The sequence below is a fragment of the Lepisma saccharinum genome, chromosome 1, assembly GCF_977018435.1.
Source record: "Lepisma saccharinum chromosome 1, izLepSacc3.1, whole genome shotgun sequence".
In the NCBI taxonomy this organism is placed as follows: Eukaryota; Metazoa; Arthropoda; class Insecta; order Zygentoma; family Lepismatidae; genus Lepisma; species Lepisma saccharinum.
Window position 1 is genome coordinate 29,682,413 of NC_139229.1, and position 26,077 is coordinate 29,708,489.

Below are 26,077 nucleotides of genomic sequence, written 5' to 3' on the forward strand. Positions count from 1 at the left end.
TGTACATGCGTATATACGGTAATAATATACGACCGACTACACATAAAATACAGTACACTTACACTGACATTAATTGTAAAACAACAGAAAATGTGTTTTCATTTTCTGTTTCCAAAACAATGAACAAAATGTTGTTGTAAGTGTTCGAATGTGAATTTCCTTCTGTCTCTTAAGATGGATTTATATTTACTAAAACTGCATTTAATATCGCAAGAAGTAATGTATTTCAAATTTGTCAGTTATTAGCAAGATTTTCACCCAACATTTTTGGTCACATGGGCACAAGTAGTTACTGCGAAAATATGGAGTATATGTTGAGAAATGTTCTGAAATATGGAAATAATATGTACAAATAACTAAAATATGAGCCAAAACCGAATGTATATGTACGAATATGGAAAATAAAAACTGACTTTAGCTTCATATATAAATATGTATTTACATATAAATCTGTTCCCTGTTCATGAATTTAATAAAAAAAATAAGAAGAAACAACAAACATATTTCTGATGCAGGACTACTGTCATCTGAGCATGTAAACTCACTACCAGTCTTCAATGGCAAGAAAGGGAAGTCTTTACAAAAACACCAGAACATGCTTATGTATATTGTTCTCTGCAGGTAACATGTCTCCTCTCGATTGACATGTTACATGCCCACTGATGGGAGGAATAGGGTATGGAAATGTGAAACTAATGCTATATGGAAGAAGCATGGCAAGATAACAGCCACATTTTAACATTCAAATCACCACGTACATCATTTTATCTTTTTTAAAAGCAATATCCAAGCAATTAGGACACATGAGGGGTCACTCTGAAATTTTTGAGAATCAACAACAATAAGCCAACGCAACATGCAGCTGGTGTTTCTATATTTAGATTGGCATTTCAATAGGAAACTCTGCAAGTTTCAACTTACTCCAACAATGGGCTGAGTCAGCATGATAGTTTACACAGCAGCAGTTGAGGTTTCGTTTCAAGCAAGGATGAATCTGAAACGAGAGCATTTCCGCGCTATGTTTCTTTATGACTTCAAAGTTGGTTTAGGCAAGAGTGAGTGTCGTGAAAGATTGTACCGTGCATTTGGGGATCCTTGCCCTTCACAAGCCACCATCTAACGATGGTTCGCAGAATTTAAGAGAGGAAGGGACTCCCTTGAAGACTAACATCGTTCAGGACAGCCTGCAACAGCCACAACAGATGAAAATTTGGCGCTTCAGTTGAACAAATGTTGAGAGAAGATCAACGATGTACATATGTGCAGATTCAGACAGCAGTTGGACAGATCCTTCATGAAAAACTTCATGTCACTTCACTGTATGAGAAGCGCCAGCGGAACTTTAACCACGTCCCTTCCGTCGCCCCTCGACCAGCCCTGATGATGATTCCGAGATGCAATCGAAAGCTTGGAAGAACTGCTAAGTGTTTCTTATCACGCTGTTTTTTTTTTGTTTTTTTTTTTTAGTGTTTTTAACAAATATGTTGCCGGCACGTGACGTACGAAGTTTTATACTGTCATAAGGTCACTTACATTCTAACTAAACATCACCCTTAGAATCTCACATAACCTAGTTAATAGTAAGGAGAAAATTGATAGGGGCAGCAAGGGTGAGCTTTTATGTATTGACTACTGGTAAACAACTGTCTTTTTTATATAAAAAACTAACAATTACACCATAAATAATACATAATTATTAGAGCTGACCCAATACCACTTGCAGCAGATACAGATCCTGATAATCTCACCTATTCCCTCTGATACTGATACTTGTATAATTAAAATTTAAAATAACAAATGCTAGTTATTAATAATTATTAGAAGCATGCATATTTGTTTTTTGACGAAACACGAAATCTGAAATAACACATTGTAATGTTAATTTTTCATGTTTCTGAAAGGTGTAAGGTGCATTTTTCTACCCTGTTTTGTCACGAAATAATGCAAAATAGACTCTCAAACACAAAATTTAGTTTATTTACCGATCTGACAGTTTCTGAAGTCACAATTATCCTGCGAGTTATGCAATTCACAGAAAATTGATTACTTCTGCTGTAAATATTTGAGAAGCAAAAATGGATCCCAGGATTAAACATAATACTGTGGCAACGACATACAGTAAATGTGCTATTAAAAGGGATATGTTTATTTTGTGTAGGTGCAGTTTTTAAATCAAATTTATATTCACATTTTTTAAAACCAAAATGTCATTTTATACACCGCTTTTTCACCGCTATAACAGCGAAATTTTATTTTATTTACTGCTTTTGAACCCGAAATTAACTGTTTTTGTACTAAAATTTTGCTTTTTTATTTACCACAAATATGTGCCTCTAAAAATTATATATATAATTATTATTCTGAGACTGGAAATTAGGCAACGATAAATAAATCTCTCATTTCGAAGATGCTATTATTGTACCACGAAAGTATCCAGGTAATTAATACCTTTGATTGGGCAAATTAGGGAAGAGGGGAGTAGAGGAAAGAAATGCTTCCACATCTAAGTTCTTAGTTTTTCGTCACAACTTGTGTGACACAACTACCATAAAGTTAGTCATTTAGATAAATTGATTATGAAATGCTGTGCAAGATACGTTGAAGCACTGGAAAGATATTGAGAGAAATCGCATGATGTGTTTCAAGATGACTGACGAAAGCAGATTTTCCCTGCGTTATTGCTAAACAGTAATATCCGGGAATTTATTGAACCAAAAGATGGTAAATGAGAACACAATTTTCTCCATCTTGCCAAAGCTTCAAATTCTGCTCATATTTGTCTGGACTTCATTTTAGTGGTATAAGAAACGAAAATCTTAGAAATGTTATTGCATCACTTAAGCTATACATTTTTAATTAACAACTTCATAATATTTTTGTATAGTATGTAGTTTAGGAGGAGTGAGGGACGAAATGGAGTCATTATTAATTTTGTGATAACGGAAAATGCAGCAACGTTCACGGTTTTAAGCTGAAACACAAAACAACCAGACACATCGGTTGACATAGCATTTGAACAAAATCAATTAAAGCGTTTCAAGATAATGGGCAAAAATTATGTTTCTGCTCCACTTCCAGCTGATATTTTCAAATCTCTGTTCAGAGGTTGAGATTATGAAAAGAAACATTCCATAAATTTTAGGTCACCTGCTTTGGTTACAATTAGGCAATGAAGACTTTGAAATATTAGGTTATTATATTATACTATGTTATTGGGGAGACCCTTCACGTGACAGTCAACATGAGCACTATACATTAGGAATACTGGGCATGTAGTCAGCCATGGATATACTAGGGTTGTTCGAAAGGTAATGCTCCTTCATTTTTCTTCTCAATCCAGAAGCAAGATTTCAAGTGGAGGAAGTGAGAGACACCTGTTACAAACATCAAGGCATCATTGAATATTTTGTGACGGAAAACGAAAATGTGGTAACATAACATGCACAATTGATTGTATACTGTCTATGCAAGTGTTGCACTCGATAGTAGTACAATCAGATGCTGGACTAAGTGAATTCCAGTGTCAGAATGGGGTGAAGCGGAGTTGAAAGAGTTGCGCTCATGGCATCCATCCACACCCACTAAACAGAATAAGTTGTTCTTGTAGATGTGCCGCCCCAAGGTGTAATTTAACTCCAATGCTTACATCAGTACTCTCCACAAACTCCAGAAGCAACTCTGGTGAGTGCAGCTTAACAGGGGTCCCAGACTCTCCTCCACGACAATGCACGCCAGCACACAAGGCTGAAGACATTGGGACAATTGCAAAATTTTGCTAGCCTGTGCTCCACCACCAACCCACACAGCCTGGATCTTGTCCCAACACGTGTCTGTCTGGCCCAAAGAAGAATGTAATGCACAAACCAAGCTTGAAGATGACAAAAGCATTGGTGGGGCTGTCAAGAGATGACTATTTGAACGAGATGGGACCTGGTTCCCGTTCCACTATAGCCAACAGCCACATAACTGAACAGAGAGTTTGTAGAGAAATAACAGCTGAAACATGTACCTTTGCTGACTGTGAATTTCACCTATGTTGAATAAACAATTCTCAATTTTTTTTAAAATATGGGCATTTCTTTTTGAAAAACCTGTGTACATCTCTTGAAGCAAATCTGCACACACACAAGACAAGATAGGGAATGAACACCAACTCACCAATGGCTCTGGATAAATTCAATCCACCATTCACTCTTCCTTCCCACGTAACTTTCCCACCAGCTTTGACGATCCGGTCCTTCTCGACAGCATCCTCTGGTTTATGATCCAAGCTCATTTCTATTGCTTCACCTTTCCTAGACACCACACACCTAGAATCCCCTGCATTGGCAACATACAACTCCCTGCCTTTCAATACTGCAACGACAGCTGTGCAACCACAGTCATTGGGGTCAGGCTGAAAGAATAGAAAACAATAAATAAAGTATGGACCCACTAGCACTGTTCTCAGATTTACTATTAATTAAAATTCGAAATAAGTCTTGAAGCTTTCCTGGCAACAAAGTATAAACAGGTTCTCTCATGCTATCGCTAAGTTTTGGAAAGGTGTGGAGAGCTAGTGCCACTTTCATCTTCAGGCTACACTCATTCAGACTTCTACCCTGAAGATGAGAGTGGCGTTAGCTGTGGAAAACCTTTCCAGAACTCACCTCGTCAACAGCCTGTAAGAATGTGTTCACCATTCCAAGTTCCAATTGTCCAAGTCTAATGTATGCTTACATGAGCCTGGATGTCACTTGGGACTAGGTCAGGTGAATAGTGTGGATGAGGCACCAATTCAACTCCAGCTGTATGAATTGCAGCCATGGCAACACCGGACTTGTGAACGGGAGCACTGTCCTGCTGCAGCAACACTCCACGTGTCAACATTCCTCGTCTTTTGCTCTTTATTGCAGCTAGCAATTTTGGCATGAGGTCAGCATGATACTGGCCCGTAATGGTGGTTCCATGTTCCAGACAATCCAACAGCAGTATCCCCTTTGGCATCCCAGAATACAGTTGCCATAACCTTTCTGGCTGACTGTTGAACACGAAATTTCTTCAGGGTTAGAGAGCTGGTGTGCTTCCATTGCATAAAGCTTTGTTTGGATTCGGGGTCAAAGTGGTGGACCCATGTTTTGTCCACCGTCACAAATCTTGCCATAAAGTCCTCTGGATCTGCACGATACATGCCCAAAAGCTGCCTTGAACATTTCACTCTGTTTCTCTTCTGATCAGCATTCAGGTTTCGCGGGACCCATCGTGCCGAAACTTTCTTCTTACACAAATGATCGATTAAGATGTTATGAACTGTGCCGCTTGACAACCCTGTACTCTCTGCTAAATACCTGATGGTGACTCGTCCGTCTGCCATAACCATGTCAAGGATCTCAATGTTTTACTCGGTGGTGACTGTTACTGGTGGCCCACCTGCATGGGCGGGCATCTTCGCATGACTGACTGCCACAGCTGAACTCACAGCACCATCTCGCAACGGTGGGATATGATTGAGCAGACTGCCCTAATGTTTGTGCCAAGTCCTCATGAATTTCCTTTGGCTGTAGGTTTTTCAATTTGAAGTACTTGAGGACAGCACGAACGTAACTATTTTCCATTTTCCATTTTTCTTACAGATGCTCTACTGCCAACACCAGCCAAGAAAAAAGTACATGTAAAAATCTTGCATTTCGGCATAAAGTCATCACAAGATGTCTACTTTCTACACATGTTAAAATTACGATTCTACATGAGGGGGAAGGGGGCAAGTATTAGAGCATACTGAACGCTCCTCGTATCTCAACATTCATTATTCATTTAGAAGACAAAATGACAGAATTAGTGAAGTGCACTGTATCACTTTTTTTTTTGGTTATTTTGAATTTATTTATTTTCTACATTGACAATTGGCATGAATGACGAGTTGATGACTGAAGGAACAAAACTAGGACCTCCAACTAAACACTCCACAGGAAAGGCTGACTTCAAATTAGAAACAATTCAATTTTACACTTAAGTGCAACTTACCCTATCCTTAATTTTCATAGTGAAATCATCATCGTCATCATCATCACAGCAGAGAGCATCTTCAATGTCGTCATCATCCTCCTCTTCCTCCTCCTCCTCATCCTCTTCCATGTCATCTTCATCACACAGCTCCTCCTCATCATCGGTGCTACAATTATGGAAGCAAATAAACATGGGTAAGTTACCTCCACTAACTCATGGTTGTTTACCATTTATCCAATAACAAATAAAACATATTTTATAACTTAGAGCTAAACTTACTATGACACAACAATATAATATTTGGTCTAGGAATTAATTTGTGCGCCTGGACAAGAGATGGCGTAACGAGCGTATCGTCCCACAGTTCCGTGTAGCCACACATGCGTTGAAAACTCCTGTCAGCGTGCATCGTTTGTAGTATAGGGCAGTTGATTTACGCATCAACAGCAGCATTTTGTAGTCAACTGAAGATGGTGCAGTTCGTGCCAGAAAGTGTTTTTGCGGGGTGTTCTGCTTCATTACTTTAACATGCAGAAAAGTGCTACCGAAAGTCATCGTATTTTGGTGGAACTGTATGGTGACCATGCGCTAGCTGAGCGAACGTGTCAGAAGTGGTGATTTTGGCCTGGAAGACCAAGAGCGACCTGGACAGCCAAAAAAATTTGAAGACGAAGAATTGAGAGCATTGCTCGATCAGGATTCGTGCCAAACGCAGGAAGAACTTGCAGAAGCATTAGGCGTTGATCAAACAACAGTTTCCAAACGCCTCAAAGCCATGGGAATGATTCAAAAGATGTCACATTGGGTTCCACATGAATTGAAAGACAGAGACATTGAAAGACGAAAAACCATTTGCGAATTGCTGCTTCAGACAGAAAAGAAAGGGGTTTTTGCATCGCATTGTTACTGGCGATGAGAAGTGGACCCATACGAGAACCCGAAACGAAAAAAGGCCTGGGTGAAGCCAGGTGAACCAGGTCCATCACAACCGAAACGAGATATTCACTGTGCAAAGGTTATGCTGTGCGTATGGTGGGATATGAAAGGTGTGGTGTACTATGAGTTGCTGCAACCGGGTGAAACTATTAATGGAGAACGTTATCGACGACAATTAATGCGTTTGAAGCAAGCTCTGGCCAGGAAACGACCAGAATGGGAGAACAGACATGATAAACTTATTTTTCAACATGATAATGCTCGCCCACATGTCGCAAAACCGGTCAAAACCTATTTACAAAATGTCGGATGGGAAGTTTTACCCCACCCGCCGTATTCACCAGACGTTGCTCCTTCGGACTACTACTTGTTCAATTGCATGAATAACGATTTGATTGGACAGCGGTTCACTTCTTCAAAAGATATCGAAAAATGGGTCTCTGACTGGATCGCTTCAAAGGATGAGGACTTCTTTCGCCACGGAATCCGTAACTTGCCTGACAGATGGGTGAAAGTGGTGGCTCGCGATGGACAATATTTTTCTTAAGGCATTTATGTATTTTGTGTTTGAACTACAGCTTCAATGTGTGCGTAACAACCGCACGAATTAATTCCTAGACCAAATAGTAACAGCAGAATACATAAAGCAATAATCATCAATTTTCAGTACTCGAATCCACTTTATGCACAGACAGGCTATTTGGGAGAAATGAACACAGGACATCATCATTCTGAGGAGATTGCATTAACCACTATACTATGAGCCAATAATCTCTCACTATATTGATCACGGGCCCAACTGGCAGCTGACCCACTTTTTGCTACGTAGCTCCATCTGTCCACCAATCGTCTTCGTGAGTGTGTGGCTCGATACCTGTCAACCTCAATTGCAAAGTAAAACTTATATGTAACATCGTGAAAAGGGAGTGCATAAGTTTCTCTGCATTTAATGCACAAAACTTGAACAGTTCGTTTATATCCTAAAGTAATACATGTACCAGATGGCCACAATGGGTTTTGTTTTGAAAAAAAGTGCAGATTTAGATATTTCATTTACAAAACCAGGGCAGGTACATGACTTATATACCTCTATATTCATGAAAGTTGTTTTTAAGTTAACTTTATTTACATATAGGCTAATTAGGTCTGGATTGGCCAATTGGAATCAAACAGTCAACTTCTTTCATGACCAGTTATGGCCAGATGAAAAAGATTTATCATCCTATGCAGAGGACATTTAATAAAACTAGAGCTGAGCCGATACCACATTTGCCGATACCGATGCCGATACTGATACTTGTACAATTCCAGTATAAAATAAAAAGGCTATTTACCGAGTCATACTAACTCGTCACATCACTAGGTACTTATCTAGAAATATAATTTGGGGAGCCAGTCCGAGTCAAGTGTCTTAGAAATATAATAATAAGTGTTTCTATTTAATACGTTAATATAATTTTTGGTCAATTCGTAATAATATGTAAATTAATTCATTAGTACTTAATTTCTCCCATGTGTATGGAGTATTGATGTATGTAACCACAGACTAAGAAACGGAGGAAAGACAATGTTAATACCTATTTTGTTCTTTATTTCTTGACTAAAAAATATTGTTATAACATAAATAGTAAAAAGATGCTATAAAATCAAGAGATAAAATGCAAATATTCATCATCTAGCTAATGTGCAGTTAAGACAACTAAAATTTGTGTAAAAACAACTGTCCTGGCAAGGAAATTAATGTCAAAGAAGTAAAAAAATTGAATATTTATTGAATAACATAAGGAATGATGGAACGTCAATTAGATGAAAAGTAAACATAAGGAATGATGGAACGTCAATTAGATGAAAAGTAAAGTTCCTGATAAATATGTTATGTACATTATTGTAAGTAGTGGTGTACATAAATCTTCACAGGGGCCTCTCCGATCATGTCGCCGTCGCTTTGTAATCAATAGATCGCGGGTTCGATACTTAGTGGAGGCACATAGTGTTTCGGGTCCCACTTTAAAATGTTGGCCCAGTCCCGATTAGCTTATCTTCCTTAGTACTGCCATTCAAAGCTGCATGTTCCCAATCCAATCTCGGCAGAAATAATTGATTGATTGATTTGAATCATTTTACTTAGCTTTTTGTGCCACTTTTGGCTAATTTGCGAAGATGGGGATGAGTGATGAAATTGATGAATGGACACTCGCAAACATCCATCCCCAGGCCGGGATTCAAACCCGGAACCCCTGGCATCGTAGCACGATGTGCTAACCACTCCACTACAGGGGCCGGCTTTCGGCGGAAATTAATAACCCCCATTGGCCGATACCAGCAGTCACACGAAAGATAGAAGTGAAGAGGATAAGTATAAATTGCTGATTCCCCTTCCCACTTGAACGTAGATAAAACAAAGCTAATTTCACAGTGACCTTCATCCCTCTTTTCCAAGAACTCCGCAACTACCTGACTCTGCATTAGTGCAGGGGGTCCACCTATCTTAGGACCACGATCTTCAAGCAAGAATTGGCAATGAATGGTTTATTTCCCACAGTGTTTACTAAGTAGCTACATGCCTTCATGGTCATGTTTGGGTTTTCAGCTTTCTCTTGCTCACGCCTTTGATCTTGCCATCTGCTTGCCAGGGTGGGGGTTTATGATCCAGTGTTTCTAGGAAAATCTATGGAACTTCCTGTGCTGGTCTCCCAATCTGTCACAAGGAAGGGTGAACGAACTTTTAGAAAGGACAAATGTTGAGACGAGCTGTTGCCTTTGCCTGCTCTTCTAGCCACTGAAAATCTTTGGTATCGGTAAAAGAAAATCAACCGATACTCAGCACCTCAGCCCTAAATATAACACATTAATGATGAAATAAAGCAGATTTGGTGAGGACCAAAATACAACAAGGTTTTCCCCACTTTGGACCAGATCAACATCATCATCTTCCTTCGCAGTTTCCTACCTCTGGCTGGGTCAGCATAGGATGATGATGGACCAGATGTGGGATATAATTAAATTAAAACTGACTTTGATGTTCCATCCCAATTGCTATCATGGACCCAGGAGAAGCTATTTCAATATCCCAACAAATCTTTTGAGCTTCCATTGTTTACCAGATTTCTTTGCTCTACTGTTATAATCATGATTGTCTTGTATTTTTTAATGTATGGTTTAATTTATTCTTCTCTCTTGAAAAAGGCCTGCGTATATGTGATAAAACAAGATTTGTTCAACAAATATTTGTGAAGTTTGTTCACTTGGTATTAAAAATCTAAGCTATTCGCAAAACTTTCATATGCTTTAAGGTTTTTTTTGGCACTGAGAGTTGAAACAGGAAATTTTAAGCAGAACAGAATTTACATAGAGTGATTATTGTACCCTGAAACGAGCTTCTGTACTGAGAGCTTAACAAAATTATCACACACAAAAAATCTGGACTATAATCACTACTTGTACGAGAGTGAATCAAATATAAACAGGAATTTCTTTCTCACGGTCAGCAAGTGTGTGGCCCTGTGGCCTTGAGGTGATGATGGTGAGGGTGTGTAGATTCTGTTCCCTCACTAAAGTCCTTGCCACCTTGGTACGTGAGCCACAGGCTAGTGAGCAAGAGGTACATCCGTCCCGTTGCGCAATGCATCATTATCAAATTTCTTACAAAAGGAGGGGTAAGAAACGGTTGAAATTTTGATGAGACTTCGAGCTCAGTTTGGGGAGTTCACCCTTTAAAACACCAGTGTTTATGAATGGCACAACATATTTTTTTTTTTAGGATGACGAGAAACTGTGGAAAATGAAAACTTGGTGGCCAAGGACAAGTGTCACTCAGGAAAACATTCAGGCTGTTCACGACCTTATTGAAGGTGACCGTTGCTTGACAGTGCGTGAAATTTCTTCTGCAGTGGGCATGAGCTATGGAAGTGCTCACACAATCATTCATGACAACTTGGGCTACCGAAAAATCAACTCCTGAAAAGTGCTAAGGCTGCTTATTGGACCAAACGACGTGGCACACCCATCAGAAACGTCCTGCTGCTTCATGACAAGTCCAGATATCACACAGCTGCTGCAACACGTGACAAACTGGAGGAAATTCATTTTACACCACTTGAACATCATCCATATAGGTCAGAGTTATATCCCTGAGACTACCATTTGTTTGTTTAAGCCACTGAAAGAAGCACTGGGAGGTAAGCGTTTTGGAGGATGCTGCAGGAGTGGAGGAGTTCGTGAGCAAATGGCTGTGCACACGTCCGTCGACTTTCTGGAAAATGGGATTGCCAAACTCAGTATCCGCTGCCAAAAGTGCATTTCAGTTGCAGGGAACTATGTAGAAAAGTAATGCATTTGTTATGTATTTGTATTTTGTTTCAATAAGTTATGAAAAATAAATTCACGTTTATATCTGATTCACCCTCGTACATGCATATGTTACATTATTATGATAATATAAGTAAAAGAGACCCTTTTCAACTTACCTTTCGATGCCCTCAAAATTCTCATCATCTTCGTCACTATCACTATCCTCCTTGGCTCCATCCAGCATGTTGCGGTACAACTGAGCAGCTGACCGCTCACGGAGCAAACATCCTTCCTTGACCTCCCCTACGGTATGGCTGATTTTTGGCTTCACCTTTGCTTTCCCTTTACCCTTCAAATCCTTCACAGTCTCCGAAACCACCTCCCCATTCTCCTGCACCGCAGAGGAACTCGAAACCTTCTCATTGGACGTTTCCTGCTCGCACACCTCACCACTCTTTTCACACTCAGTCTCACTAAACTCAATCCCTCCGTTGAGTTCCACATTTGTACTGGCCATCTCACTACTTTTGTAATCTGTAACTTCATTCGAAACTTTTTTATCTTCATTCTTTACCAATTGTTTCTTTTGCTCTGATTCTGTGGGAACGGCAGCCTTTGCCGCTTCCAGAACACTCTGTTTGTTGCCCGGCACCGCGTCACCTGAACTATCTGGCATATCCTCTGTGGCCGAATTGCTCGAATCCTTAGTTATTGCCTCGTCTGCCTTTGAATCACACTCATCCGAATCGGACAGTTTCTGAGTGCTGCTAAGAGCTTCATTGCTTGTGCCGTCAACCGTGCTTGAATTCGTGAAACTGTGCTCGGAATTACCCGGCGAGCTGGAGCTTACTTCTGTATCAGATTCAGAGCATGAAGGCCCTGCCTGACTCGATGATGACGAGCCACAACCATCCTTCCGTCCACGCAGGCACGGTGACAGCGGCTTCTCCTTCTCCTGCAGTCTCCTGATGCTAGGGTTCAGTATATCACTCTGATATTTTGCAATGACCTGATCTAGTGGCATTTCTGCTTCCTTATACAAGTGGTTGATGTTCTCGGCGTCATCCTCATCCTCTGAAAATGAAATATCTCATGTATACTTTTACAGTTCTTTCCAAATACCTACATATCACTATTATCAAATTGAAAAGCACATTTGGTGCTAGCTAAAGGCATTTCTTAGACAGGGTGGCTACTCTAGAACCATTATAAAATTCAAGTATAATTCAAGGTTTTCAAGGCAAATTTTTAAAATATTCAAGGCTACAAGCAGATGTTTTATCTATATTTCAACTTACACATTACCACCTCTCATTACCCACACACATTAATGTTAATGATACAGAAGGTTGTTCGCTTTATATCCGACCATTTTTGACGGGTACTCACCTTAAGAGATACCGTGCCACCACCACTGATCATGTTCTATTGGATCCCCAGCATTGTGGACTATCACCCGGCATCGCAGTTTCCATTGGAGCAAGCTCCGGCGCAGGACAGGCATGGGAATTCTGTCCCACTCCTCCCTGCAAGCTTTCCATAGACCATCCAGGGTGTGCGGGTAGCGATGTTGAAGATGTCGTTTCAACTGTCCAAATGCGCAAAATCCATTGGACTGGCATCTGGGCTTTTCACAAGAAAGTCTTCAAACGAAATGACTCGAATTCCTAATTCCTCTGCCATTTTCTGATAAAAACGTAGGGATGTTCTGGCGGTATGACTCGAAGCCTTGTCCATATGGATCATCACCTGGTTCGCGTCCATTCCATACAATTGTGGGATGTCTCTCTGATAGATAGGTTTCAGAATGGAGTCTTGGAAGTATCTGGCATTCACCTTCACGTTTTTGTCCACCTTGCATATCATCAACTTACCCTCATACCCGAATCCCATCACAACCATAAAGCCACGAGGGAAACTGACGAACAAAGTTGCTGCGTTCCTTGCTGTCAATATCACGGTATGTGATCACCCGAATGTGACCACCAGCAGTGAGTGGACATATGATTCACCCATTGTCACAACTTTCTTCCATTTGGAACCCGCCAGGTACTTTTCATACAGTTTCCTGCAGTTCATCTTACATTCGGCAATGTGACGCGGTAGAAGGTGGTGTACACGGGCCTTCCGCACACACTTCAACCTGAAGCGCTTGCGAATTGTTTTGTTCACAGTTGACAGTGCGAGGTGAAATCTGTGGGCCATTTCACATTGAGTTGGGGGATTTTCTTGGCACGCCAATCGATGGATCCCCCTTCGCACTACGGGTGACACTTTGCTTGCAGCCCTTCTCCTGGTGGTTGTCGTGGGTGAATGTTTCGCAAGGAGAGCCTGTTGTGTGTAACGGGCCACAATAGCTTTCGCAGTAGTCACCCCGAGTGTTAACCCATTCTCCTGACACTGTTTCACAATGCATACGTATGAACACTTAGCATGGAAAAGGGCCATTACGTAACCCTACCAATACCGGTTGTTTTTCGCGCCATTTGATAACATTCACTACCAACACTCACGCACCTAGAAGGTCAGACACAACACTGCTCCTGCCAGCAGACCCATAGTTCCAGCATGATATGCCAGGTGGCAGCACCGAATCGAAAATGGTCTGATATAAAGCGAACAACCTCTGTATAAAGGGTGATTCCAATGTATCCAAAAATTCAAATTCAATTTATTTATTTACTTCTTCTTTTGGATGGCGAAGTTAAGGCACAAGCCTTTTCTTACACTTAACCATCTCTACTTCACATTTTACAAATTTAGTTGAAATATCTAACAGTTTGCAAAATATGAAACATCAAAATACCAAAGAAAATAAAAAAAACAGAAAAGGATAAAAGAAATAAGAAAAACACAAAAAAGACAAAACACCAAAATACACATGCTGTAAGAAACGTAAAAAATGCACGTACAGAATGAACACACACATAACAAAAATACTTAAAATACAGAAAAATTGGTTGGTGTTTGTCCTCCAAATTTAGATCAAGAAAGGTTTCATTTTATTATCTTTCCTTGTTTTCAGTACTGGTAAGTTGCCTCCAGAAGATGCTTTCTTAATTTTGATTTGAAATTGCGAGAGAAGAGTTTCTTATGTCATTAGGGAGGTCGTTCCACGCTCTGCTGGCAGTGACAGTGAAGGAATTTGCGTAAAACGCTGTCTTGTGGGAGGGGATGGTGAGCAGGGAGTTGTTTCGTGAACGGGTAGCAAAGGTGTGCTGCGCTTAGGGGTTGAAATCGTGAAAATAGGTAGGGGGGTTCTCTTGAATGCACTATTTTGTAGAGTGCTGTAAGAGCGTGGAAGCGACGGCATGTTGAAAGGTCGAACCAGCCTAGGTCTTTGAAAGCCAGGGTAAGGTGGTCAAAATATTTGATGTTATAAATAAAACGTACACATGCATTTTGTATTCGCTGTAGACGTCTTGCTAGTTCACCATTGAGGTCAACATACGTCAAGTCGCAGTAGTCTATTTGTGCTAGCGATTCCACAAGTGTTTTCTTTACCTCTTGCGGTAAGAGGTTTTTTAGGCGGTACAGTGAGTGTAATGCTGCGTAAGAGTTCTTGCATATGGCCTTCACATGGTCACTCCATGTGAGGTTTTCGGCCACAACAATTCCCAGGTTTTTGACCGAAAGTGATAGTGAAATGGGTTTTCCATCTACAAGAATGTCCGGGATGGAGGACTTCGCTGTTGTGGACATGAGGTGCAGTGAGCCAATTAAAATACATTTAGTTTTCTCAGCATTTACTTGTAGACAGTTTGCCTGAGACCACTTGCAGACATTCATAATATCAGCGTTTAGAGCTCTGATGGCCATATTGATGTTTGTCTTAGGAAACTATAAGTAACATTGGACGTCATCAGCGTACAGATGGTAATTCGTTGATTGAAATGTTTCCGATATATCATTTATGTACATGGAGAACAGTAGCGGAGACAAACCACTTCCTTGGGGTACACCGCAATTTATCGGCAGCCATGACGACTTATTTTCAGAAACGAATTTGCATTGCTGTCTGGCTGCTAAGAATGATCAAGTCCAGTCAACAGCGGGCTGGGGGAAGTTGAAATAAGATGACAATTTTGCCAGCAGGATATCCTGGTCGACGGTTTGGAAGGCTTTGCTGTAATCGAGGAGAACCAACATTGTCAGATATCTCTTATCCATCGCTGACCTTACGTCATCCACCACTTTAATGACTGCTGTGTTGGTGCTGTGTTGTGGGCGAAAACCGGACTGGAAGGGGTTTGACATATTTTTTGATTGTACATAATTAAAAATTTGCTCGTGCACGATGTGTTCAAATACTTTTGACAAAGTGGGGAGAATACTGATCGGTCAAAAATCTTGAGCACTTACTGGGTTGGTGATTTTAGCCAGGGGGCGTATGTGAGCGAGTTTCCAAATGTTTGGGAATGTGCCAGTATACAGGGATGTGTTGAAAACGTCTGCAATTGCAAATGAGATGTGGGAAGCGATACATTTTAACATGTTTATAGAAATTTCATCTGCTCAGGTTGCATTGGATTTTATTTATTAATTGCAGTTTGGACCTTAGTAGAGTTATAAAAGAGAAATCAAAACTATTTTTGTATTTGCTTTTGTGAACACTTATGGAGTCGATCATACGTTTCTTACTTTTAGGATTTATGTCTGATGAGTTCTGAAAATGACCATTTAGTTCTTCAGTAGAAATGCCAATTATTTCATTTCTATCACGTTTTTTCTCAACACTGAACATTTTAAGTTTGTTCCACAGCGATTTCGGTTGCGATCTATAGTTTAAGAGTTGTCCGGCAAAGGAAAACTTTCTCTTTAGTATTTTCCTGCATGCACCGATTCCAAAGAATGCAGTATTCTTTGAAATAATCACGCACTGACTGCAGGTTTGATTTGAGTGCCAACTTATATTGCCTGTATGCTGCATCCCTGTGGGATATCAGCTGCAGGATCTCGGGGGTGATCCACAGGCTGGGAGGTCTCGCAACTCTCTTTCTTTTCACGGGTGCGTGCTTGTTGTAAATCTGTAGGATGAGGTAGTTTAGGAAGTTCACTTTATCATCCACCGTTTGAAATGAAGAGACAAGGTGCCATGGCATATTTGCTGCTTCGATATTCAGGGCTTGAATGTCAAGTTAAATTAAACTATTTAAAATAGTTAATTTAAGGTGTGGAGTTTGCCATTTCGCATACTCAGACTCGAAATAAATCTACAAACACAAGTCACAAATGTTACGTTCTATATTCTAATCTAAGAAAAGTTTTTAATTGTATAAGACTTTCAGACTAAAATTTACCTAATCAACTTCAAGATATCTTATCTTCCGTCTTTCAGATATTGTTCTGCAAAGGGCACTGACAAAGCAAACGGATTGAGAGAATTCTGTTTTATTTTCCATGCAGCTGTCTTCTCCTTACTCAATGAAAATATAGTAAAAGCTAAACTGTGAAAAACTTGCCTCAGGACATTTGTAAACATGTATAAATTTAATGGGATTTGAATTAATGAAAGTTGCAATTTTTCACGTCTACAGAGAAAAATTCATACACAATTCACACATAATTCCCGGACCCAGTCCCCCGTTCGGATCTCCGGGTGGGGACTACTTTGGGAGGTCCCTGGACTAAGGATAAGATCTACGTTAGGAATAAGGATATTAAATTAGGCACCTGGAATGTTCTGAGCCTTTACCGGCCTGGGGCATTTCAGTGTACAGTTAATGACATAGTTAAGTATAAATTAGATGTAGTAGCTGTCCAGGAAGTTAGGTGGCCAAGAGAAGGGAATTGTAAAACTAAGAATTATACTTTTTTCTATGGTGGTACTGAAAATCATAATTTTGGAACAGGCTTTTTCATAAATAATAGAATTATCTCTGCTCTTAAAACAGTAGAATTTATTAATGATAGGATATCATATGCAGTTTTACAGGGTAGGTGGTGTAAAATTATTTTAATAAACATACATGCACCAACGGAAGATAAAGATGATAATACTAAAGATGATTTTTATACAGAGTTAGAACAGGTCTTTGATAAATTTTCTCAGTATGATATGAAAATTCTGTTAGGTGACTGTAATGCACAGATTGGCAAAGAAGAGACATTTAAACCCACGATTGGTAAAGAAAGTCTTCATAAACATATAAAATATTATCTAACATTCTTTTAACAAGACTAACCCCATATGCTAATGAAATTATAGGTGATTATCAATGTGGATTTAAACGTAACAGATCAACTACAGATCAAATTTTTCACATCAGACAGACACTTGAAAAAAAGTGGGAATATAATCAAAATGTCCATCATCTATTCATTGATTTCAAAAAAGCATATGATTCGGTCAAAAGAGATAAATTATATAATATATTAGTAGAGTTTGGAATACCTAAGAAGCTTGTTAGTATGATAAAAGTATGCACCAGTGAAACAGAAAGTAAAATTCGACAAATTTACAATTCATGATGGGTTAAAACAAGGAGATGCATTATCTCCATTGCTCTTTAATTTTGCCTTAGAATATGCTGTAAGGAAGGTAAAAGAAAGTAAAGAAGGACTAAAATTAAATGGTGTGACTCAGTTGTTAGCATATGCAGATGATGTAGACTTACTGGGGGATGATGTGAATACAATTAAGAATAATGCTAAAATATTTTTCAAAACTGCTAAAGAGATAGGTTTGGAAGTTAACAAAGAGAAAACTAAATATATGCTTACAGGCCGAAACCAAGTGTTAGGTAATAATCAAAATCTAATTATTGATAACAACTCGTTTGAGCCAGTTTCCAAATTCAAATACTTAGGAGTAATATTAACAAATGAAAATTATATTAAAGAGGAAATAAAAAGTAGGCTTAATTCAGGAAATGCATGTTACTTCTCTCTTCATAAACTTTTGTCTTCTCGTTTAATATCTAAGAAACTAAAAATTAAAATATACAAAACAGTAATTTTGCCTGTAGTATTATATGGATGTGAAACTTGGTCCCTTACATTGAAAGAGGAACATAAATTGAGAGTATTTGAAAATAAGATCCTTAGGAAAATATTCGGACCTAAAAGGGAGGAGGAGACAGGTGAGTGGAGAAGGTTACATAATATAGAACTACATAATTTGTATTCATGTCCAGATATTATTAGAATAATTAAATCAAGAAGACTTAGGTGGGCAGGCCATGTGGCACGAATGGGAGAGGAAAGAGGAGTTTACAGGATTCTTGTTGGAAAACCTGATAGTAAGAGACCTGTAGGAAGGCCAAGACGAAGATGGAGGGACAACGTTGAGATGGACCTAAGGGAAATCGGTGGGGATGGAAAAGAGTATATAGAACTTGCTCAAGATAGGGAAAGATGGAAGGCCTGTGTTGCTGCAGCCATGAACCTTCGGGTTTAAGAAGGCTAGGGAGTTAGTTAGTTAGTTTAATAATTCATGCATAATTCCAGTAATTCTAGGAATTCCCGGTGAGTAGCCACCCTGTTAGAATTTAAAACAACAACAAATTTCATGCACTAAATTTAACGTTTTTTGTACATTAGATTATAAAACATGCAGAGGCATTCAATTAACTTCTAAAGCAAAGTAGTACCAACTGGGAATATTTTGTCAAAGTATAGAACCTTCAAAACGTTCTCAAATTTGCAAAAATTACATGAGCATTATTTGAGAGAATGAGTTGTCACTAGAGTTGCGAAAAAGACAGTTTTTTTGAATGGATGTTTTTTTTTCGATAAAAAGCTGGCTTAAAAATACAATGACATTTTGTTTTTTTTTACCAATTGCAGCTAACCTATATTAGTGGCAGTGTCAGTTTAGAGGTTCGTAATGTCATAATTTGGAACAAAGCTGTGCGTCAAGTCAACTTTGCAACTTGATCGGTTACAATCACTGTGCAGACGAACTTGGATCCGTAGATTTGCCAACTGGGATGTCTATTGAGCGGAAGAGTCACTCAAGCTGAAGAGCGAATCGAGCGCAACTGAATATGTTGCAGAGTGCGTGGAATCAGTGATATCAGTCTTGCACATCCCGCTATTTTAACCCTATGTTTATCGTGATTCATTGCTAATCGTGCTATGCAGCGGCGAGAATGGCTGAATTGAAATCTCTTGTTCAGCAAGCAGTTTTGCCAGAGTGCTATTTTGGGCATCATTCGAAGGGAAAAGCTCTTCACCGCTGCAAAGTCAAGCAAGTTGTTTTAAATGCATATTCCTCCTTACGGCAACAAGACCAAAATAAAACAGCATGAGGTGATTTGCCGTCAATGTGAGCACAAAGTGTGGCTCGGGTGTTGAATGATTTGCGGTTTGAGTTTAGGAGGAAATGATTGTTTGTAGTTTGACGACAAAAGAATCTCCTCAGTATTAAAAGATATCGCCCTGAGAAGAAACATGTTTATAATTTGGACGAGATGTGCATCAACGTACATTGAATCACCGTGCAAAACCACCGCCTGGGCTGAAGCAACCAACGGGAAAGGGGGAGGGCAGGCTTACTGTTTCACCCACTGGTGGCAATAAAGGCTTTCTTGAAGACCAGTGCTCGTAAAATTTTCTTCAAAGATAGGTGCCAGCTCTGAAAATCAGGTGCCAGGAAACCACCTACTAGCAATTGTGCATACTACAGTATGTTTCAAAAGTTACGTGATCCAAACTTTGAAAATGTATATCATGAAAATCGTAAGATATATTTACACTGGGTTTTTTGCACTAAACTAATCCTGTAGGCAATCACTGGGTTCATAAATTTATGTTAGCATTTATCTAAATAAAAGTAATTACATTATTTTAAAAACATTGTTAATTTGCTGAAAACATCTGAGAACTGATTTTCAACATTAAATACCAACTCTTAAACAATTTGTGGGATCATTTGTTGGTGTTCGACTGGTTGTAAAACAACAGTTGCTTTGTGAGGTACAGCAGAAGCAGGGCATTGTATTGGAAAACCTCTTGCACATGAGTGTAAGAATGAGTAGTAAAATACTCTTTAGCAATGCCAATTAATATGCCATAAAAGGTAAAAAAAAAAAAAAGGTAAAGTGCTCCCCTGTGCTTAGCACCACGCCATGAAGGCGTATAGGGGGTGTGGGGGTAACGCCCCACACTTTCTTGATCCGGTCGTGAGTGGGGTGATGTGATCAGCATCACGCCCCTGACCGCCTTTACCCCCCAGGGTTTCCCCCAGGTACCCATGTTATTCGACGCTGGGTGGGCGCCGGGGCCGCTTCCATCGTTAGAAAAGTTCCCGGATTTGAACCGGCCGGGGATCGAACCCGGGACCTGTAGCATGGTAGTCAGACGCGTTACCGACTGAGCCACCGCGGCCGTGCTGAATCAATTAAAAAAACAGGCACAGTAGCGGCGAAAGTGAGCAAAGATAATTCAATGTAACCAGGGGCAGCCTAGGATTCCCTCAAGGGTCCAATTTCAGCACAAAATCTTGATTTACAATTTTTCACGTAAATGTATAGCCAACACTTGCACATATGTTGCATGCGACTGTTGGCAATATTTTGACCTGCTAGTGTTGCCATATACAGAGATTTGTCCCCAAAATAGCACTTTTCACTCAACCCATAAAATCGCCAGCTAAAAGTTCATCAAATGTTGCATATGACCAATATTGGTCGCAAATGACAGACTGACATGGTATCAGTCATCAAATGTCTATTGATGACCCTTCGATAATTTCTTACTCAGAAGTTCATTTCTGGAAAAAATTGAATGCTGCTTTCCGTCAGTTATTAATGTATATAATTTTCTGTACGGAGTGAACTGATAATTTTAAGCACTCAGAAATATCTCAATGGATGAGGCTTTATAATGCAGAAAACCTGGTGAAAATATATCTTACGGTTTTCATGATATACATTTCCAAAGTTTTTGTTGTGCAACTTTTGAAACACACTGTAGAAGATGCTAAGCATCACGGTATTCAAAACATCACTAAATTATTTGAGAAAGCAGGAAATGGGGTGTTGGGGGACAAAGGGTAAGAAATTGTTACGGACTCTATGGAATGTTCACAACGTTGATTAAAAAAAAAATTGCTAACTTACGCTGTACTGCAATTTGAACTTCGAATCATCAAAATTTCGTACATATTACAGCAAAAGATAAGTCGCCAGGCTGAAATTTTTAGTCGCCATGGCAACCGGAATCTTTCAAACCCTGTTGAAGACTCATGTTTACTGTACCGTGCAAAGTGAGGGAAGGGTGATTAGATCCAAGAAATTGACCGACCAAGATTTGAATCCTGGTTTAGTGAAGTGATTCATAAATTGAAACCAAACAGAGTAATAGCAGCAGACAATGCACTCCACTGTATATATCACCAATAACAAATCATGCTCTTTTTAGTGGTATAAAATTGAAGTGCGGGTGTCTTATAGAAACAGATATACTGCAAAGGAAGCAACCAAAAACAATAACTCGTCATTAAATTCAAAAGGGGCCTGTCGTTTACTTTTACCTTTGATTCTTTTCTTTTCTGCGTGCTTGAAATATACACACATGCCCTCATGTTTTGAAGATATTTCGCGACTTATATTAAGTAATGACACATTTATTACATAATTATGCACAGAAATAAATATATGCTCATGCCATCATGTTTCAAAGATATTTCGCGATTTATATTAACTAATGACACATTTATTACATAATATATGTGCAGAAAGTACTTAAGACAGCCTAGAGTCACTAATTTTTGATGTGTATCTATGGTTGTTTATTTATACCCACAGAGACCATCGATGCACATTGAAAATTCTTGCAAGCGACTCCACACGTGCCTTTTATCCATGTTCACGAAAAAAATTAATACCCAATCTAACATTCAGTGTGTATCGCTTTTTGCACAAAAGTTACATTCAAAATCTTAGTTAAGTGATTTTTTTGACACCATGTAATTACTAATTCGTTATTTTTCTTGTAGTCTACGATTGTTACAAGCATAAAAACACTTATTTTTGTTGTGATGTTTCAGGAGAACACACAGTCCCTCCATCACACATTTATTTTTAGTTTTATTAAAGTTAATACCCAATGTAAGATTCATGTCTCGCATCACTTTTTCCACAAAAGTTACATTCAAAAGCTTGGTTACATGACTACTCGTACACCTTAGTAAATCTTACATTGGGTATTAACTTTAATCAAACTAAAAATAAATGTGTGATAGAGGGACTGTGTGTTCTCCTGAAACATCACAACAAAAATAAGTGTTTTTATGCTTGTAACAACCGTAGACTACAAGAAAAATAATTATACACTGCAAGCAAAACGTACATGCAAGAAATATTACTAATTTGTTTTTGTCATATGTGAGTTTGTGTATGCGCCTACCCAATGGCATGGTGGTTGTCTTCTAATCAATCGGTACCAGGTTTGATCCTCAGTGGAGACATTGCATAGAGATTCGGATTCCATTCCAAAACTACAGGCCCAGTCCTGATTAGACCTTCTGAGCATAAAATGAACTTTCACATGTTTGTGCCTTTGATGTCACAAAAAATGAAGCAAATGTTAATATTAAACTATTATATGTTTCAGGACAATTAAAAACTCTATATTATTCATAACATGTATGCAGAACTACATGCATATATAACCCACTTAATATTTAAGATCAGTATGCTACTACAAGAGAGATTAGGGCCCAAACTAACTAATAATCGAGATACTGTTGTTGGAAAATAACCAAATTTTTGATCAAATAAAATAAAGGAATGAGCTTCCCTGATGGCATAAAATAATGATGCCACTTTGTAACCAAGGGGTTCCAGGTTCAATCCCCAATGGAAGTGCAGTGGTTCAGGTCCCATTTTAAGCTGGCCATCTATTTCAGTTTCTGCCTCAGTTTACGGCCACCATGCACTAAGACAGGGTTTCTCGACTGCTGGGCTTTGGCCCAGTACTTAGTTGTGTATTTTTCAAGGGAAATGCAATTATTACAATTTCCCAAGAAAATAAAGATCGTCTTATACACAAATGCTCTGTACTGGAAACATTTCATTAAGAAATCCTTGATGTAAAATGTAAAGAGATGCTTGGAAAATTTTGTGAACATGGAAATAGGGAAATGTGTTAAGGCAACTTTTGCACCTATGCAGCAAGATAATTAAAATTCACTTATTACTAGGGGCATGCATATTTCGTTTTTGACGAAAAAACGAAATTTGAAAAAACACATTGTAGTGTTAATTTTTCATGTTTTTGAAAGGTGTGAGATGCATTTTGTGCCCATGTTTTGTCACGAAATAATGCGAAATGAACTGCAAAAAGTGAAATAAACTCTTAAACACGAAATTTAGGTTTTATTCACCGATGCGACACCTTCTGAGGTCTGAATTATCCTGAGAGTTATGCAATTCACGGAAAATTGATTAATTCTGCTGTTGATATTGGAAAAGAAAAAATGGACCCCTTTACACAGAAATAAACTTGATAACTACATAATTGTGCTATTAGAAGTGAAATGTTAATTATGTGGAATAAGTAGTTTTTAAATCAAATTTAGGATTATATTCACAGTTTTAAAACAAAATGTATTTTTATATACCACTTTTCATCCAATTTTTCACCGCTATAACACCGATATTGTATTTTATTTACCGCCTTTGAACCCGAAATTGACTCAGTTTTTGTACCAAAATTTTGCTTTTTTATTTACCAAAAATATGTGCCTCTACTTATTACCTAGTCTTACCATAAATACCGTCACAACATTTTAAGCAAATTAACATAAAATGTTGAAATATATTTCAATATCCTAATAACATTACTGAAATGGATGCATGACAAATCAAAATCACAAATCATTATTCAAAATGGCAACCCTTAGCATGCACACAGTCCTTAAGTCTATGTGGCCACTCATCAATTGAATTATGCAACACATTGGCTGGAAAATCAGCAACAGCCTTCAGAAGAGACCGCTTTAAACTTTCAATATTGGGATGTCTCTTCTTGCAAGCCATCTCCTGCAGCTTGGACCACAATTTGTAGTCCAAAGTTTTTAGGTCTGGACTTGCAGAAGGCCAATATGAAGTGGAAATGAAGTCTGGAACATTTGCCTTCAGACACTGCTGTTCAGGTCTTATGTGCTGGGGCTGAATTATGCTGGAAGCTACAGTTCTGCCCATGGAAGAGGGTGTCGTTGAGATTCTTGACTACTCTCTCAAGCACTGTCTTCTGGTACACTTTGGTTGATGTTTTGACCCCTTTTTCACAGAAATGGAGGTCCGTTGTGCCCTCATAGCTGACACCCCAACACCCCATGACTGATGAAGGATGATGACCCCTCTGGACCCTTGGAGCTTTTTCAGCAGCTTCTCTAGCAGATTTGGCATACACTTTGTCATTTTGGGCATTGAAAGTCTCCTCAACACTGAAAATCTTTTCATCTGTGAAAAGAATGCGACGATGTCCACTTGCTGCGTAATGCTGCAGTAAGAGCTTTGATTTTAGGAGCCTCTGGCCCTTCAATTCACTTGTCAGAAGGTGTCCTTTGCGATGTTTGTAAGCATGGAGTCCCAGCTCAATGCTTAACGTGCGAGACAGACATTTTTGAGATGTTTAGCTCTCGAGCCATCACTGACTGCTTCCTTACCGGATTTCTGCGCCCACGTGCCGCCACTGATTTTACCAATTCTGGAGTATGTACTGTGCGCAGTCTGCCTTGCCTGGAGGGATCTTTCACAGCTCGTCTCAATGAAGCGCTGGATTGTGCAGTAAACGAATCTCTCACAATTCTAGTACTCGCCCCATTCCATCTTCAACACTTCAAACACACAACTTTCCACTTCTGCAGCTCAACTCACAGCTCCGGCATGTGCACGCTTTTACGGTCGGAGGTACAGCCACCCTCAAAAGTTGTGACAGTATTTATCTCAAGACTAGGTATTACATTCGCCAAGGTATAATGCCCTTTGTTTTAACAATCCAAGAGAAAAACCAGTCATAAATTTAGGGGTGGTGTACACCAACAAAGAAGGGCTAGTTCGGAGTTGCCAAGCTTATTGCCACTCCCACCCCTGAACCTAAAGCAGGACAGGGAGAGGTTGGCGCAGGTGGACGTTCTCCCTTGAGCATTTTTCGAGAGTTGCAAAAGATTCGGTTCAGTCCCTTTCTTTTTTAATCTTCTTGTCTTCATCCCTCCTCCACATACATGCTGCTGGTCGATGTAGTGACCATACCCAGAAAGGGGCTAGCTGCTAATAGACGAGAAGGGAGAAAAGATGTGAGAACGCTTTCAACTCTCAACCATCGCACACGTTGTGGTTTTCGCAAGAAGAGAAATGGGGTAAGGACTTAAGTTGGAAGTGGTCAGGAAGGAAAAAAAAATGTAAAAAAACCTTTTTTTTCCTGCGTCTTTTGGTTGGGCTTATTTCAGTATTCCTTCCTAAAAGTGTCTCAAAGCAATGAAAATACAGGAGTTGGCAGTATTTTTCCTGTTCCATGGCTTTAGTTTATCTCCCTACTGTAAAATAGGCACTCATTTCTAAATATAAAATATCACTTACAATATAAAATTCATAGCTAGACAAAACAGCATTTTAAGAAAAGCTGCCTTTTTGGAATGGTCAGTTCTTTCCAAGTGTTATCTTCATATTTCAGTTGGCTTATTAAACATACATGAAGCAAAAAAGAAAATACTGCTCTACTTTTAGAGAATCTAGTATCAAATCTCTTTACATTAAATTTTGTGTTCAGTAAAATATATTTGTATTCTGGCTCTTCAGTACATCATGTATAATTTGGTTAAATGGCCGCTAAGCCTGGTCATGGAGCAAGCTGTGATGTATTTTGGCTGCTTGGTGCAGTGGCTCTCAACCTTTGTGAGGCCTCACTCCAGTAA

At 39.1% G+C, this 26,077-nt stretch overlaps 1 protein-coding gene across 1 annotated transcript in view; it reads right to left on the reverse strand.

The window, feature by feature from the left end:
• LOC145994235 (putative protein phosphatase CG10417) overlaps positions 1-26,077 on the reverse strand; it is a 41,311-nt gene that overhangs the window by 5,746 nt on the left and 9,488 nt on the right. Inside the window, exons 3-5 of the mRNA XM_083130336.1 lie at positions 11,388-12,285; positions 6,004-6,151; positions 4,159-4,396 (exon numbers count right to left, since the gene is read on the reverse strand). Of these exons, the coding sequence (XP_082986462.1) occupies positions 4,159-4,396; positions 6,004-6,151; positions 11,388-12,285 (1,284 nt within the window). The remainder of the gene's footprint in view (positions 1-4,158; positions 4,397-6,003; positions 6,152-11,387; positions 12,286-26,077) is intronic.